The sequence below is a fragment of the Pempheris klunzingeri genome, chromosome 7 (genome assembly GCF_042242105.1).
Source record: "Pempheris klunzingeri isolate RE-2024b chromosome 7, fPemKlu1.hap1, whole genome shotgun sequence".
NCBI lineage: Eukaryota > Metazoa > Chordata > Actinopteri > Acropomatiformes > Pempheridae > Pempheris > Pempheris klunzingeri.
Window position 1 is genome coordinate 2,560,716 of NC_092018.1, and position 15,807 is coordinate 2,576,522.

Here is a 15,807-nt window from a genome sequence, read left to right on the forward strand (position 1 = left end):
TAGCCTGATTTGCCAAAACAACAAAAAAAATACTCAACGGCCAGGAAAATACCATCCAGCCTGGGAACCAGATAAATCTCATGCGTTAGTTGCTCTGGCTGATACATGTGGTCCCCTTCCTGTTTAGACAGACGCCCAGCCGGCCCATAGCTGAGCCAATCACCACTGTTTATCTGCTATGGGGCGGGTTTTGATACGATGTCCGACAGAAAATCAACCAAGATGGCTGACACTGACGTGGAACGTTCTGTTGGATCATAAACTGTACGTAAAAATAACTCAGTTTTAGTGTTATATTTAATATATTTTCACTGCTTTGCCAGACGGCCTTTTATATATTCATCAAAATAGTAACTTTCTCTATCAGATCATCTATTACGGCCTTGATTAATGAACTAACGAGTTAGTTTGGATGTGAACTAACCCTTTAAAACACTAGAAATCTCGAAATAACGCAAACTAACTAGCCGATCGAGTAGACCAGCAACTCCTGTGTTCTGCGAGGTAGAATTGCTGTTTTTGTGAATGAGGTCTGGTGGCTTTAGAGGAGAACATCCTCAGTTCCCGGTAAGATAGGTGTGTCTGTTGGCTATAATAACATTTTCCTGTTGCCTGCTTCTCCAAACTGGCACTGACTATGGGGAAGGACCTCAGACCGCCAACAGAGTCTCATTTTAGTCAGGTTTCGTTGCTGTTTACTGTCTTTGAGGACACCTCTTGGAAGAGGTTGCAGACAGATTCACATTTGCGTGTACCAACATCAGCAATGGCTAAAAAACGAACACACCCACAGCTCAAACAAAGAGCAGCCATGCTCGGGGACTCACCATGTCCTGGCAGCGAGGGGGGGTCGTGGGAGGGGTCTAGGTGAGGACCAGGGTCCCGTCACTCGGCCTCTTCATGCAGTCAAATGTCTCCCGGCTGTTGGTCTCTCAGTCAGAGTCTCACTGTGGAAGAACAGAGAGAATCCTGCCATCAGTAAATGCGTGTTAACCTCGTCTGATATACATAAACATTCAGAGGACACAAGTTGACACGCTGGTTGCCTCGGTGATGCAGCTTTAATCTTTGTATTTATACTATTTGTACTTATAATGTGGGTGATCCAGGATTTAAAGCTTATTCTAAGCTGCTCCGAATAAGCATAAGCTAAATGCTTCAAACGTGGGGCTGCAAAGGCTAAAGTGATAATCCTAAATGTCAGATTTTCAACCATTGTGCCTCATATTTCCCAACAAAACTACAGATGATGTAAAACACAGGACATTTAGACATGTTGTGGCTCAGACGAGCTTCATCGGGGAGAAGCTGCCGGAGATTTACTTCCTCTAAATTCTGTTCACATCGTCCTGTGACAGCAGATCATCCACTTTGGCCAAAAGTGTGTGGACGCCTGAACGCCTCCTGCATTTTTGATTCCACCACCATGAGCATTAATAAGCTCCTCTGGTTTCAGGCTTTTCACCAGATTTTTTGGAAACCGGCTGCAGCCACAGCAGCAGCACTGAGGTGGGTGATCAGGTCTCACTCCAGGAGGTGTCGGGTGGGGTTGAGGTCGGGGCTCTTTCCCACAACCAGTTGTTTATGTCCCGTTGAAAGAGGAAAGGGCCGAACACAGACTGTCTAAATATAACTTTGGGCTGCAGCTTTCACTGGAATTGAGGAGCCCAAAACATAAAAAACGTTCTACCAATAACTTAATCCACTTGGTGCTGAAATATTTAGTGAGTAGCTGCGTTTACATGGACCTCTGTGTGCCACTAATGATGGGAATAACATCCCAAGCTGCATAAGAAGAGAGCGGCCTGATCAGAGGTAACTAGTGAGGAGTCTGTACATTTTTATAATTCAATAGGAAAACACTTATTTTGACAGTTTTCTTCTTCTTTTGTTGTATTTATGGCAGATTAATTGCTTCTGATTAAGTGTTTCGGGGAATGTAAACAGATGTTGATGTTGGATCACTTGATTTAGCTTCTGTGTAAACAGCTCAGAATGATTTCAGTCGGATTGAAGTAAATATCAATAACTGATTGGTTATGATCTGCTGAAATGGGCTGCAAGAACTTTGATAATCAATCAATTGTTGGATCATTTATCAAGCAGATCATGTCACACATCCTCCCGGCTTTAACACAAGGATTCGCTCGGTTTTAGATCACTGCTATTCTGACATAAGAAGCTCTTTGAATACACATGTTTTTACAATTTTGTGACATTTTAGACACTAAAGTATTAATAAAATAATTTAAAATAACCTACAGATTGATCGGTAATGAAAATAATCGTTACTTGCTGCTCTAAATCCACTGTTTAATCTCTGCAGTTTAAAAGAGCACTCAAGGATTCATCATCTCAGTTTTGAAAAACAAAATTAACAATAACATCTTTTTTTTTTTTTACTCTACACGTTCTTCTTCCATGGCTCCTACATTACCCACAATGCACCCAGAGTGCTGAGAGTTCGGTCAGAGATGGTTTTTTTTTTTTTTGGTGTTTTGCAGCACAAATTATAATCCTGCAGAGGCGACTAATAAAAGCTGTGGATTTATTTACACTGGGAAAACTTTGCTCTGGTCTTCGGTGTGTATTTCCCGTATTAAGGAGGATCTGTAACCGCGTGTTGCATCATTCAGCAGCATTTATCAACAGACGGCTGCTCAGGTTCCTCCTGGATGAGTTAATGGCTTTACTGACATTTCAAAACGTGCTTCTTATCCTGAATAAAAATAAACCAGAACAACACTTTTTTTTTATTTATTTATTTTTTTAATCTAATAAACCACTTTGATTCTGATGCTGCTGTGAAATCGTCTTAACGTTATCTGGCCACAGACGGACACACCAACACGTTAATTAAATTGAGCAGAATATATTCTCACTATTAAATGCATTAGATGAAGCCGCTTTGCTTTGCCCACGCGGTCAAATGCTAATGAGGTGTGAGCCCGAGCCCGTGGTGGAAGCGTGTGGTGGTGGTGGAGGAGGAGAGAGCGAGCGCTGCCGCTGTGCAACATCCCGGGGGAACCTGCGGGGTCGAGCGGAGCGTCAATTAGATCCTCCGTCACCTTGACCTTGTTTTCAATGACAGAGCAGAGCAGGCGGACGGTGCTCGCTGCTGCAGCTCTGCCTTTTACTGGCTGCTGTTTGCAGAAGCCTAAAATAAATACACATAAGAGTGCAACTGTTTGAGGAGAAATATCGGGGAAAAGGGGATGCTGATCAATACGGGATGAGAATTTCTGGGCCAGGATCTGAGATTTCTGCCTTTCAAAAGCCCCACGTTCCCGCTCCTGCCCTATTTTGGAACAAAAACTCCCCAAACAGCGGAACTTCAAAGCATTTACAACTGCTCAATAATGGAAGACGCAGCTACGTGTGAGAGACAAGGAACGCAACACATGCATGCTAACAAGCCTCCTTCTCACACCGAGGACGAGGAGGCAGAGACGGACGGGTGCCGTGTTCCTGCATCAGTGTTCGGTTTGATGATACATCACCTGTTCACGCCACATCTCTGCTGCACCTCTGCTCTAATCTGGTTCACACGTCTCTGAGGGGAAAATGTGACTTAATTGAGTGTCGGCGACAGGCTGCAGGGGGCGAAGAGGACAGAGGAGACAGGAAGGTGATGTGGTGGCAGATTACCTGACTTTTACAAGTTTGGATACAAAACAATTCTGACTTTTTCACGTGTGATCTTCAGGGATGAAGGATTTTAATCTTTAACCGCTTTTGTCAAGAAATACTTCCAGGAGATCCTGTTGAAAATACAGTCATTCAGTAACAGAAAGATTAATTTTAATGAAAAACAGAAGCATTCCATTAAAATTAAAAGCTAGTAGTGTTTCCACCTGTAAACAAAACTCAGCTCAAAAATCAGCTCAGTGAATAGCTTCTGCTCTCAGTCGCTAGTTTACAGTCTTCTTCAGCACAGCAGGACGTTCATTTAGTAAATTATGGTCCCATTTAGAGGAAGATAGACCAGGAAGAGGGGGAGGGGCTTTAGGGCGGGGCTACCTGCTCACTAACCAATCAGAGGAGGTCTTTGTGGAATGAACATGAACATCACTTCTGGCTCCAAAACAAACAAGATGGCGGCGACCAAAATGCCAAATTCAAGGCTTCAAAACAGTAGTCCACAATGATGTGGCTACTTTTGATCTGATTTATTAGACATTTTCTTTAAAAAGAAAAGAATGGAAAAGAGTGTTAACGTAAAAGAAGGATAACAACAGACGCTTATTTCCATTAAGTGCTTTCAGACAGACACAGTTCTGGTTCTGGTTCTGGCTCCGTTCTGGAGTCTCAGAACCTTGGTGCTTTCTGGCGAACCAGCCAGTGGTCCCGTACCCCTACGTACCCCTACATCCACCTTTACTATACATTCAGTCAGTGCCTAACCTGAACCACATGTTTGTTATCGTCCCCTTGGTGAAGAAGCTCCCCTGACCTTAATAAAACACTTTTTTTCAAACAAGTGCAACACAATCTCTCTAGTTTTTATGCCTGAAACTGACCAAATCGATCAGAAAAAACGTATTTCGCTGTGCCGGCTGTCGCTTTAAACGTCAGCGCTTCTGCTTGAAAACAGCAAATTAAATAATAGAATAAAAGCTGCATTCTGATGCATTTGGCTGTGCAGATTCTTTTTGATCTGGCTGGACTCGGACACGCCCGCCCCAGCTCTCCCTTTGCTTTCTTTCTGTGTCCTTCCATCAAATCTTTATGACCAAATATGTGAGAGGTGCAACTGCAAAATCTGACGCAGGCTGCAAACAAAGACGTGACAGACCGGGGCGAGCAGGAAACAGAGTGATGGGACTTCAGCGGCCATAAAAACAGTAAATACTGAAACACCTGGCACAAGGACAACACCCACGGCTGGCTGTACCTGCACACAGTCCTCTGCTGCAGTTTGAATAAATTCCCCATGTGCACTCGTTTTCTAATAACCTTTCATCTCCCTGAAGAGGGGCGGCGATTAAACCAAGATAATTAAGAATACAGCAATGACTTTTTAAGGACGTTGACGGGGCTGCAGTAGCAGCAGATGGTGAGCTCAGCGTGTGACAAAAAGACAATGCTGATTTAAAAAAAAAACAAGCCAGAAAGTGAGAACACGTAAGCAAGGATGGGTTTTTTTTCCCCCCCTGTAAATAAAAATAGATTTTCTACACAACTCTCAGGAGTCACACTGGCGTGTTTCACATAAATAAAAGCCAACAAACGAGCGATATACGAACGCTGAGTGCTTTGAACGCTTCTACTCCCTGTAAGTCAAGTTTATTTGCATAACCCTTAATCACAGTTAGAGTCTCCAAAGGGCTTCACAACGCCCACATTATGAGACAATAAATGAAAACGACACACTCCGGCTTCGGATCCTCAGAGAGGACAAAAAAAACTCTGCGAGAGCTTTTCACCTTATTTCACCAAACAGTAATTAACATCATTACACTCCAGTCAGAGACAAATGTTTGCAACAATTAAGCCATGAGAGCAAAATTAGGTTCGCTGCAGTTTAGTGGCGTGTTACAAATGTTGTGCTTTTGTTGCTGCTGGAGCGCAAATGGCTTCGTTTGGGGTTGATTATTTATAACTGAAGCCGGGCGCCAACTCTGCTGCGGATAAAACGTCCACGTCCCCGTGAAGCAAGGCACCAAGAGAGGGAGGAGGAGGAGGGGGGTGCTGGACCGGAGGGGCGTTCAAAGACCCCAGATTACAGAATGACCTACACTGGGTATTGTTTTTTTTTAATCCTGATCTTAAACAGAAAGAGCGACTCGACTCCTGAATCAGAATCAGCTTTATGCTCCAAGTACGTGAACACGTGAAGAATCTGACTCTGGCTTCAGACTGAACATAAACACAATCATTGAACCACAATGTATAAATGTAAATGTGTAAAAACACGATGCTCAACATAAAATAGGATGATGTACAGGTTACTGCACATACATGAATAATACAGTATATGAAGATTTAGAATAAATAGCTAGTTTAGTGATTTATTCTCCCAAACATAACACAGCTGCACAGTGCTTCTGTTACAGAGAATTAAATATGATAGAAACGGTAATAATCAAATGTTTTCGGGGGGAAATCTGTTAAATATGACAAGTTCACGTCAGTAACATTAAAAATGAAAAAGGTAATAAAAGACAGCAACAATAATAGATCAGAAAATAGATTAGGTTTTAAGGAAAGATGGTTTCCATCTGTATTCTGTTTTATCTATGGAGAGAGAAATGAGCTTTTTAGTTATTTAAGTTATTTTTTAGTGATAGTGGAGCAGTTTGGTGCATTTAAGGTGAATTAAATGAGTTCAGCTAAAACAACAATTAGATATATATATATATATATATAAGATCAAATTAGGACTAAACTGACAGAAGAAATTAGGAGGCAGTCCTTTTTTGCAGAGTCTTCAATATTCAGGTATATTAAATATTTGAGTTTGCTGTTGAATTTGGGCTCCATATTTACTGAAAGGAGCCAGATACCTGCAGGAGGAGCGAGCAGCAGCAGTAAAGCGGCTGTCAGACAGAGCGAACAGTGATGGACTAAGTTATGAATGATGCCCTCAGACCAGCAAACAAAACAGAAACACAGCCAGTGATGTTCAGAGGGAAGATTGTTGTTGTAACTCCCAGCAGCCTCCTGGTTTCCTTCTGCACATCCTCCTTTTTTCATGATATCTTTATGAGCAGGATGCTGTGGACTACATCAGATGTGCTTCTTCTCTGCCTCCTAAATGAGTCTCTTCCTCCCTGCTGACCGGAGGATAAACACCGAGGATGTCAGGGCGCCAGCGCCGACTGTAACCACCGACCATAAGATCGACACATTTAATATCGCTGCTGTTTAGTTAAACGAGATTTCAGTGTCCCGCTTGGCAAACGATGCATCACTGGCATCTCCGGTAAACACTGCAGTGGCAGCAAAAACATGGCGGCGCCTAAGTGGGCTTTAGCGATAGTGCGTCACTTAATAAAATACGGCATTAATGCTCATTTTTAACTTTGCCTAACGATTAGCGTCACCAGGAGGAGAGCTTTTCTACCTCAAACTGAGCCAGACTTAATATTCATGCAACAAGCAGGTTCTTTCTAGCCTGACAATTTAAAACCAGGACTACTCTTAATGTTTTAAAGTTTAAAGTTTATATAACTGTCTCCAGGCGACACGTGGCTCAAGACTGAAGCCCACCAGGAGCGTCTGCGGCACGTTCAGGCTGCCGGAGCTGATTGCACCTACTTTAGTTAACACTTTAAATCCAAACAGAAACACAGCGGCGCGCTTAAGATTCGCATTCGATTCAAACAGCAGACGAGGCGGCAGGAAGTCAGACAAACAAATGACAAAGAGATTCCATTCAGTTTTCAAAATAAAAGCCCCCCTGCAGACTTTCAGTGGTATGTTCCAGGTTCATGTTGGATGTGGAGAAACACTCTGACTTTGACTTTAGCTGCTGTCTGTAGCTGCAGCACAGCAGCCTGGTTGATCCTGTTAGAAGCACTAAAATCAATTTAATCAACAAAATTTGAGCAGGTCGACTAATCAGCCGGGAAAAACGCTCCTGATGGGATTTAAAGCTGCGGGAAAAACCAGACTGCAGCTGAAACACGACACAGACGAGTGCGGCGGGTTTCTGAAACTGAAACAATCTGATGTTTTTCCTTCTTTTTTTTTTTTCTTTTTTTTTTCCAAACCCGACTTAAATTCGAACATTAATGTGCGGCATGCTATTAGTTTCATTCCCAGTGTGGAGAGAAAGGCTGTAACACCACCAGAGTCACAGGTCAGACTCCAGTCCTGCTAAAAATGCAGCCACTCATGCTGCTGTAATGCACTCTGGACAAAAACATCCACCAAATGGCTGCCACTCCAGCCCATCACAACCTCAGGTATTGTCTCCATAATGCCTCCTCCAGCCTCCCCGGCCTCCATTTTGAGCGAGGTTAGATGGGTATTATTCCAGGGCTGTGTTTATTTAGGTCGTTTTCACTGCGTGGAACTTTTATGAGCAGGCTTTTATGTTCACACAAGACTTCAAATAATGTCCTGTGCAATCCTGCGAACTCGCACCAGGCGGGATGGGAAGTAAAAAAAAAGAAAAATCTTTTGTGACTAACATTTGATCTGACAACAAAAGGCAATACAGACTCTCTCATAGCAATCCAAGTGCCGGGGATCACACATTTTCCAACACATGGGAGTTTTTCCTCAGAAAATGATGAAGAACTCCAACTGCTCAAAAGCACAAAAACTAATGACAAACAAAATGGTCATAAATTTGCATGATTACATAAAATGCTACTTGCGAACAGGACAGTGGGTAAAGTGGAGATCCTCTGTGACAGATTAGCGCAGACTGACCTTCACTTAACGAGATCTTCCTCCTCTAAAACGAGCACATTTGTGTAAATTACCTCATTTATTTGCAGTAGATTAAGGCACATTCGGGCTCTACATGACGGTGGGTAGAAATCTGAACCTTCATGAATGAAGAGAGAATATGTCAGAGTAGATGAGGCATCACGAGAGGGGCGTGAAAACACACTTTGAACCAGATAAACAGTTGTTTGCAGCATTTCTTTCCGTCTGCAGATGATTTTCTAAACTATGATTGGCAGCATACACACACATATACGTTATTAAATTGTACGTTCAATATAAAACAATCGATTATTAAATAACCTTTACATTTTCTCCAAACCTGCACCAGGTTACACAACCCCCAAATAAAAAATGTGCTCACGCGGTGACTTCCAAGGTGTCAACGTGAGATTTGAGAGTTTCTAAGAGTTTTTAATCCAACGCTTAATTAAATTTAAGGCCAATTTTGCAATAAAATGAACCATCACGTGTGAAAATATAGTTGTACAAATACACATGATGTCAGTTCAAAAGTATAAGTGAGGTAAAATGAACTGGTTCAGTTAAAGCACATCTGTCCTCCATGATATTAATCAGTAGAGTCACAGATGTGTTCACTGTAGCTGAACTATAACAGAATAACAGAGACATCCGACGGCGACAAAGAAAACCAAAGAATCATTAACTATCTAACTCAGAGCAAAAGTATTTCACAATATAAAGCCACAAGTAATGGAGCTGCTCTTTGCTCCTCACTTTAAAACGGCAGAATTTAACTAAGAGTCAGAGCGGCGGTTAGCGAGCTAGCTAAGAGCGGTGCATCTCTACTGCAAACATTTACCGGTTGAGCTGCATCCCCAGCTGATCACAGACACACTTCCTTCTTCTTCTTGGATTAAAATCAGCACCTGACACACTCTTCAGTTCGATGCATCGTTAGATTGTGGATAATTCCTGCCATTTAACTTTGATCTCGTGGATTTACGAGCCGTTTTATTCCTTTAAATCACTTGGGAGGCCTCAGTGTGTGTGTGTGTGTGTGTTTTTCTTCCAGTGGTGTTTGGAGGAACCAACGTGCTTCGTGCGGAGCCTCTTTGAATAAATAAGATGCATTATTATTAATTATTGTTACTCCGCTCACTACGACTCATTAACTGTTTATGCAGAGCGTCTTTGAATAAATAAAATGCATTATTATTATTAATTATCATCTCTCTGCCTGATAAACACCAAACAGCAGTGCTGTGACAAGTGTCCTGGTGGAATGTAAAACTGAGGAATGCTCATAATTAGAACAGCAAATGATTAGTTTCATTATTGATGAATGTGTTCAGAGAGCAGTTAGCTGATTAACCCTTCTGTGGCTCCATCCTGTGCAGCGTGAGGATTTACTCATTATGTCTGTTTTCTGAAGTAAGCTGAATATCTGAAGACGTCACTCTTTACATCTTACATTTCATATTGATGTCTGATTCATCGATGAATTAAGTGATTGTTGATTGTGGCCTGAAATGTATTGGTGATCTGATTACACATTTACACAAAATAGTGATGCTTGATAACTATCGGTCCGATATGGGGAAAAATAGCAAAACAGCAGTGTGGGCTTTCTTTACTGTTTCAGAGAAAGACTGCACGAGTGCAATTTGCAACCTTCAACACATCGAACCTCACAAGTCACTTGAAGTTTCATCATCACAACGACGGTGTACGGAAAGAACGCCAGCAAGAAGGCATCTGGACTTCAGCCTATCGACGAGGCATTGGAAAAAACAAAGAAGCTTGACAGAGATGACACAAAGACAAAAGCAAACCACATGAAAATCGCAGAGTTTACTGGAAATGTATAAAGTGCTCGCAAAACATGTTCATACTGTGATCGACGACAACGTACAGGACATCAGTTCTACCACAGACGTTTGGACGTCCAACGTCAGTTAATATTATTATTTGTTATCGATAAAAAAAAAAAACAATTATACATGCATCCCTACTTTAAAATGCTCCTTTTATTCGTCCAACTGTCGTAGAATCACAGATGATATATTAATAATTCAGCAGGCTCAGATTTAAAAAGCCACAACAGTATATTCAGTATTTTCCTGCTTGATAAACTAAAATAAAATAAAAAGTCCTCAATCATTATTTCCTGTAATGTCTTGATAGTGTTCGTATTATACTGTCTACTTTCTACTTGATAACGATACAGGCCTGAAAGCCTTCGGCACTATTAACCTTCTTTTTATTATATAAATTATCATCATTCGTGGTAGCAGTAGTATTCAATGTATGTGATCTTTCATCTTATATTGTGTGTATGTATATATATATATATATATATATATATATATAGTCACTTCTATTTTTTTCCTTATTTTTCCTGTTATATTAATATATTTTGTTTTTGTTTTCATTCAGAATATGTGATTTCTTGTAAAAAAAAAAAAAAAAAAGCTGCTGTACAAGTGAACTTTATCATCAACCCGTTTTATTTCTAGAGCCTTGAATGAAACAAAGCACTCAGACAGCTTTCACGCTGGGTCACACGTGGCTTTTCGTGGCCCTGAACACACGCCACCTTTTAGTGCTGGAGGATGTGATGGCGGGTCAGGAACATGAGAGCTACTTCTTGTGGACTTAATTTTGTGAACAATGTGAGTCCTGACCTGCTAACCCGACCCATCCTCTGCATCCTCCTTCCTCTAACACACACAGGGCTCGTCTGTCTGTGTGTGTGTGTGTGTGTGTGTGTGTGTGCTCATGCTAGCGCTGCAGAACCGTGAGCAGCTCACAGCGTATTTCAGCACAGGTACTGTAACACCGAACGCCACGACTCCTCACAGCAAGAGAACATATTTCAGCGGCTGCACAAATTCTCTGTGATCTCCTCGACGAGCCGGAGATGTCTGACTTTGCTGCAGAGCCGATAAAACCGACTACAAACGTTATATAAGTGAGCCACAGCTGGCAGGGGGCGGACTGCAGAGGAAACAAGGCTCAGCATCATGAACACACACATATCAGACAGGAAGGCAGGTACTAGCAGGGACAACGTTCACCTTTAAATCACCGTAGTAATTGTAGTAATCTCCCACCATGCTCTGATTTTACAGACAGACACTGGGATAAGATCTGAGCCTGATTTTACTTTCCTGAGAGGTGAATTTAATCTTGCGTATATTCTATACATCTCTGCGACTAAAACTTAGATTCTTGCATTGTTAAGATGTCAAGCAGCAGACAGAAGAAGGGGTCAAGGGTCAAAACCACGTCAGAGATAGAAGCGGTGAATCGAACTAGAATAATACTAAGACTAATATGTGACAGGAAGAAGAAGCCTGTTGAGGTGGGTGAAAATAATGTGTGAAGAATCATGGAAATGAGGTCGTTACTTAGACCGCTGACAGAGCTGATCTTGGAGGTCTTCATTACCAAAGCTGTTATCTCGGTTGCGGATCTGCAGATTTTCAACACGTTTGTTTTAAGTCGGGAGGCGACATCAGATCGGGCTGAGAGGAAAAGTGATAATTAGAGATCCGCGCCTCCAAACATCAGGCGCCACGGTTAGTGAGCAGACAGTCCTGACGGCGGCTTTAACAATCTGACAGGCAGCATTTAAAACAGACACACAGTTACTGTTATTCTCCGCAGTAATTTAGGCCGGAGACGTTTTTATGGAAAAGATCTAGAAAACCAGCTAAATACGTTTATTTTTCAAAGGGAACCAGAGACATGAAGCTGCAAACCGACACGTTATGAATCAAAGGTTGAGCTAAGCCTCCACTTTTCGACCAATCATACGTCTTTGTTTCACCATGAGAAAGACATCAGACAAAATTTAAATGACATTCAGTCGACGTGCTTTGTTGCAGGTAACCTTTTCAGATAAATATAACTTGCCCTCGCTAACTAGCGAATATCTAGAAGGTCCTCGCCACATATTTTTAGCAAAGTATAACAACTCTCTACAAAAAACTACTAGCTATCAAAGATAATCGGAAATGAATATGGTACAAAGGCCAATGAGGACATAACCACATCAACAAGCGCTTGAGCAACACTTAAATGGCAGCTCTGCACCAATGTAGCTAGCCATGTTTGGCCCTTTTGTAGTTTTATTGCTCATAAAGTGAACACAGCGTTAAAAGTTTATTTTCATGCTGTTGAAGGTGTAAAATGTAGAAAAATGTGCAAACGTGTTTTCCTTTTTTCGTCATTTCCAATTAGAATGAATATGCTTTGGTTTTGGTACTACAGTTCCCATCATCCTTAGGGTGATAATTATGCCTGGTGTGAGTGACACCTCGCTGGCTCGCCTACAGGAACAGAGATGTTTAAAGGGTTCAGTATCAGCGTCCCACTGCCACGGCTGAGGCCAAAAGTGTTTCTGCTGCTGAATGGCCTCACCAGAAGGCGATCGTAGCCTCCTCCTGCCCTCAACCCACCGTCTCCTTGATCTCTCCCCACCAGCCCTGTCTTTTTCTGATCCTTTGTAGTCTCGACATGAATCGTAACAAAAAAAAAGGGGGATAACAGCTCACAGGATGTTACACTCCAGCTGCACAAACACAAAGTGAAGGAAGCCTTCACACACTTGACCAATCACTGTGTGAAGTGGGCATGATGGCAATTTTCAAAAACATAAAAACTGACATTGTGGCACTTTGTCTGAAGCGCACCGAGGCGCTTGACTTGTGTACGAATCAGTTCGAGGCTTTGCATCATTTATTTATACTTTTTTCAACCTTCGTTTAACCATGAGGCCCCTTGAGATTAAAGATTGAAGGAGACCTGGCCAACGTAGCACGCCATTACAGAGCTAGACACGCTAGAAAATAGAGCATGTCAAAACGAGACAAATGGAGCACGTTAAAAACAGACAGCGGACCACAGATGCCTCATACAAGACCCGGCGAAGGAACAGCAATTCCACTCCTCAGTTACACCGTTTTTTTTTTAATCTGAGCTTTGAACTCTCCCAGGGAGACAAAATCATTAAGCTGTAGTGTGCTCTGAAGGTCGCTCCATGACCGGGGCGCAAAATGAGGAAGAGCTGCTCTACCAAGTTCAGAGCAAAGACCATGAACCGCCTTATAGAGGAGCAATAATCATAATAATAAGTGATGGTGAGTGATAGGAGATTACACAGATATGAAGGGGAGTTTGCAAATACTAATATACCAATGCTGCCGTCTCCTTCGTCTTAATGAAGACCAGGAGACCAGATCGTAAAGTTCACAGCGATGTGTGCGTGATGATGTGCTGCATATAAAACTTAGAGATACTTAGAGTCCAGGCAGCAAAGTGTAGAGGAGGCATGTAAAATATGCCCCCATAGTCTGGAACACTTATGAATGTGGCCTGTACAAGTGTTTCCTGACTGCTAAATTAAAGGTTGGCCCCATTTCGATAATAAAAAACCAGTCTAACCATCAGCGTCTTCAGCAGGTTCTTAGTACGCACTCAAGAACAGAGCCTGTCATAATCCACCCAAGTAAATGAAGGAAGATACTCCTTCAGTAGCGTCCCCCTCCTAAGGTATGAATGCCAACATTATCTGAGGTATTTACACCGTTCATATCGATTCTTAGTAGGAAAACAGCTCTTCAAAACGAGTGCTATTGGTTGCTGCTCCCACGCAGTTGTCAGATAAGTGTAGTGGGGTAAAAAGCACAAAGCTGCGTAAAACAGAAACACTTGAGTAGGTGTACTTAGTTACTTTGCAACGCTCCCGTCAGGAGGTTGGAGGAACACAGATGTAAATATTTTAAAAGTTGTAAACACGGCATGAAAGATGCAGCCACGTCAAATCTGCACCAGCAAGTCTTGCTAGCTAGAGTTTGTGTTTGCACTGTGTGGATGTACTGACTTTGATATTTTAGGGTTGGATACAGAACTCAGTAGATTGAAGGGTACCGATTCACGCAAAATCAATTGATGGTGAACCAAAAGTGGACGCAAGTGTGCTTACATTCTTCACAACATGACTCAGACGACGCTCGCTGGAATATTTGTAGTGCAAAGCGGCTATAGGCGACTCGTTTAACGTGAGGAGACAACCGATCAATCACTAAATCTGTCCGAAAGCTGAGGAGTGGACCGTGTCTGATGGCGTGAAAGCCAAGTTCCCTGCAGCAGCAACACCTTCAGCCAGCGCTAAAGAAGTTGAAACCTCCCTGACGCACTTCATCAACATCTTCAGGGAATTGATTAATCAGCTCGATGGATACATAGATGGAGATAACTTTCACTTGGTTAACATTAGCTTAGCATCTTTACAAGCGTTAGCAAACACTCTCAGCTACTGGCTGCGTCCAAAGTTCCTCACCAACATGTTATTTAGTACGCTACCCTAATTCTAAATAACTAAATACATAAAAAAATATGCTGAAATTGAGAAGTTCTGGTAGGTTCTGGGTGCCTAATGCACAGATTTCACCCTGATACTAAAGAAAAATCCAAAATTTTCTGATTAAGAGGCAAAATCTTAAGTTCTTCTATGATTCTTCAGTGGATTTATGGGTGTTAATCATCAGAGCAGAAGAAAGAAAAGTGAGCTGCACTGATTCCAGCACTGAGTATGGGATGTGTTCTGGCTGTGTTCTACTTCTGACAGAAGTAGAAAGCAAAACATGGGCACAATCTCTCGTGTAAAATGAGGGTTTAAACCAGGAAACAGAAGTGAGTAATTTCAATTCTTCCTGTTTTAGAGTGTACAAAAACCCTCCGAGAGATAAAAGGAGCGGACAAACTGCCAAATCTGAACATGGAGCTTTTGGCTGGTGACTCATGGCGCGTTTCCACCCAGCGATCGGTTACCGTGCCAGACCTCTCCACGGCCCGGTTAACTCCTCATCATTACAACAGCTTTACCGGCAGATTGACGCAGCTACCTGCACGGTCACCTGCAGTCAGGGGTCTCCGCAGGAAGCCGCAGTCGAGGAAAAGGTTGGGCGGGCCCCGAGGCGAGTTTATGAAGCCCAGCTGGGTGATGCCCACACGCAGGGCTCAGGAAACACAGCTGCTTTGTTATGAAACAGCAGCTTCAGTGTTTTTATTTTTTCAGGAGGATTAGACCCTCATTAATGCATTAATGGATCAGTGCTGCACTGTGGGCCTGAAAACATCCAAGTAAGCACAGCACTCCCATTCCTGTCTGCTACTAAAAGCAGCAGCAGTGTGTGTGTGTGTGTGTGTGTGTGTGTGTGTGTGTGTGTGAGATCCAACATTTTGTCTTTTAGCTGGTTGTTTTTGTGCACCAGGCATGTGTCATGATGAGGGGACACAGTTTGTTGCTGGTCCATAAATAGAACTTCGGTTAGGACATAAAATATTGAATCTGGCAGCTTCAGCTCAGGATGCAGACGCTGTGCTGCAGGTTTGTTATCCTGCTGGATGACAGCGGTCGGCCAGATTGGAAATACA

General features: G+C 42.4%; 1 protein-coding gene across 2 annotated transcripts in view; it reads right to left on the bottom strand.

Moving 5' to 3' along the window:
- The window catches only part of LOC139203841 (spermatid perinuclear RNA-binding protein-like), an 84,898-nt gene that overhangs the window by 51,376 nt on the left and 17,715 nt on the right, over positions 1-15,807 (bottom strand). For both annotated transcript variants that reach the window (XM_070833732.1, XM_070833733.1), the window contains exon 2: positions 828-947. In XM_070833732.1, coding sequence (XP_070689833.1) covers positions 828-830 — 3 coding nt within the window. In that variant the 5' untranslated portion in view covers positions 831-947. The remainder of the gene's footprint in view (positions 1-827; positions 948-15,807) is intronic.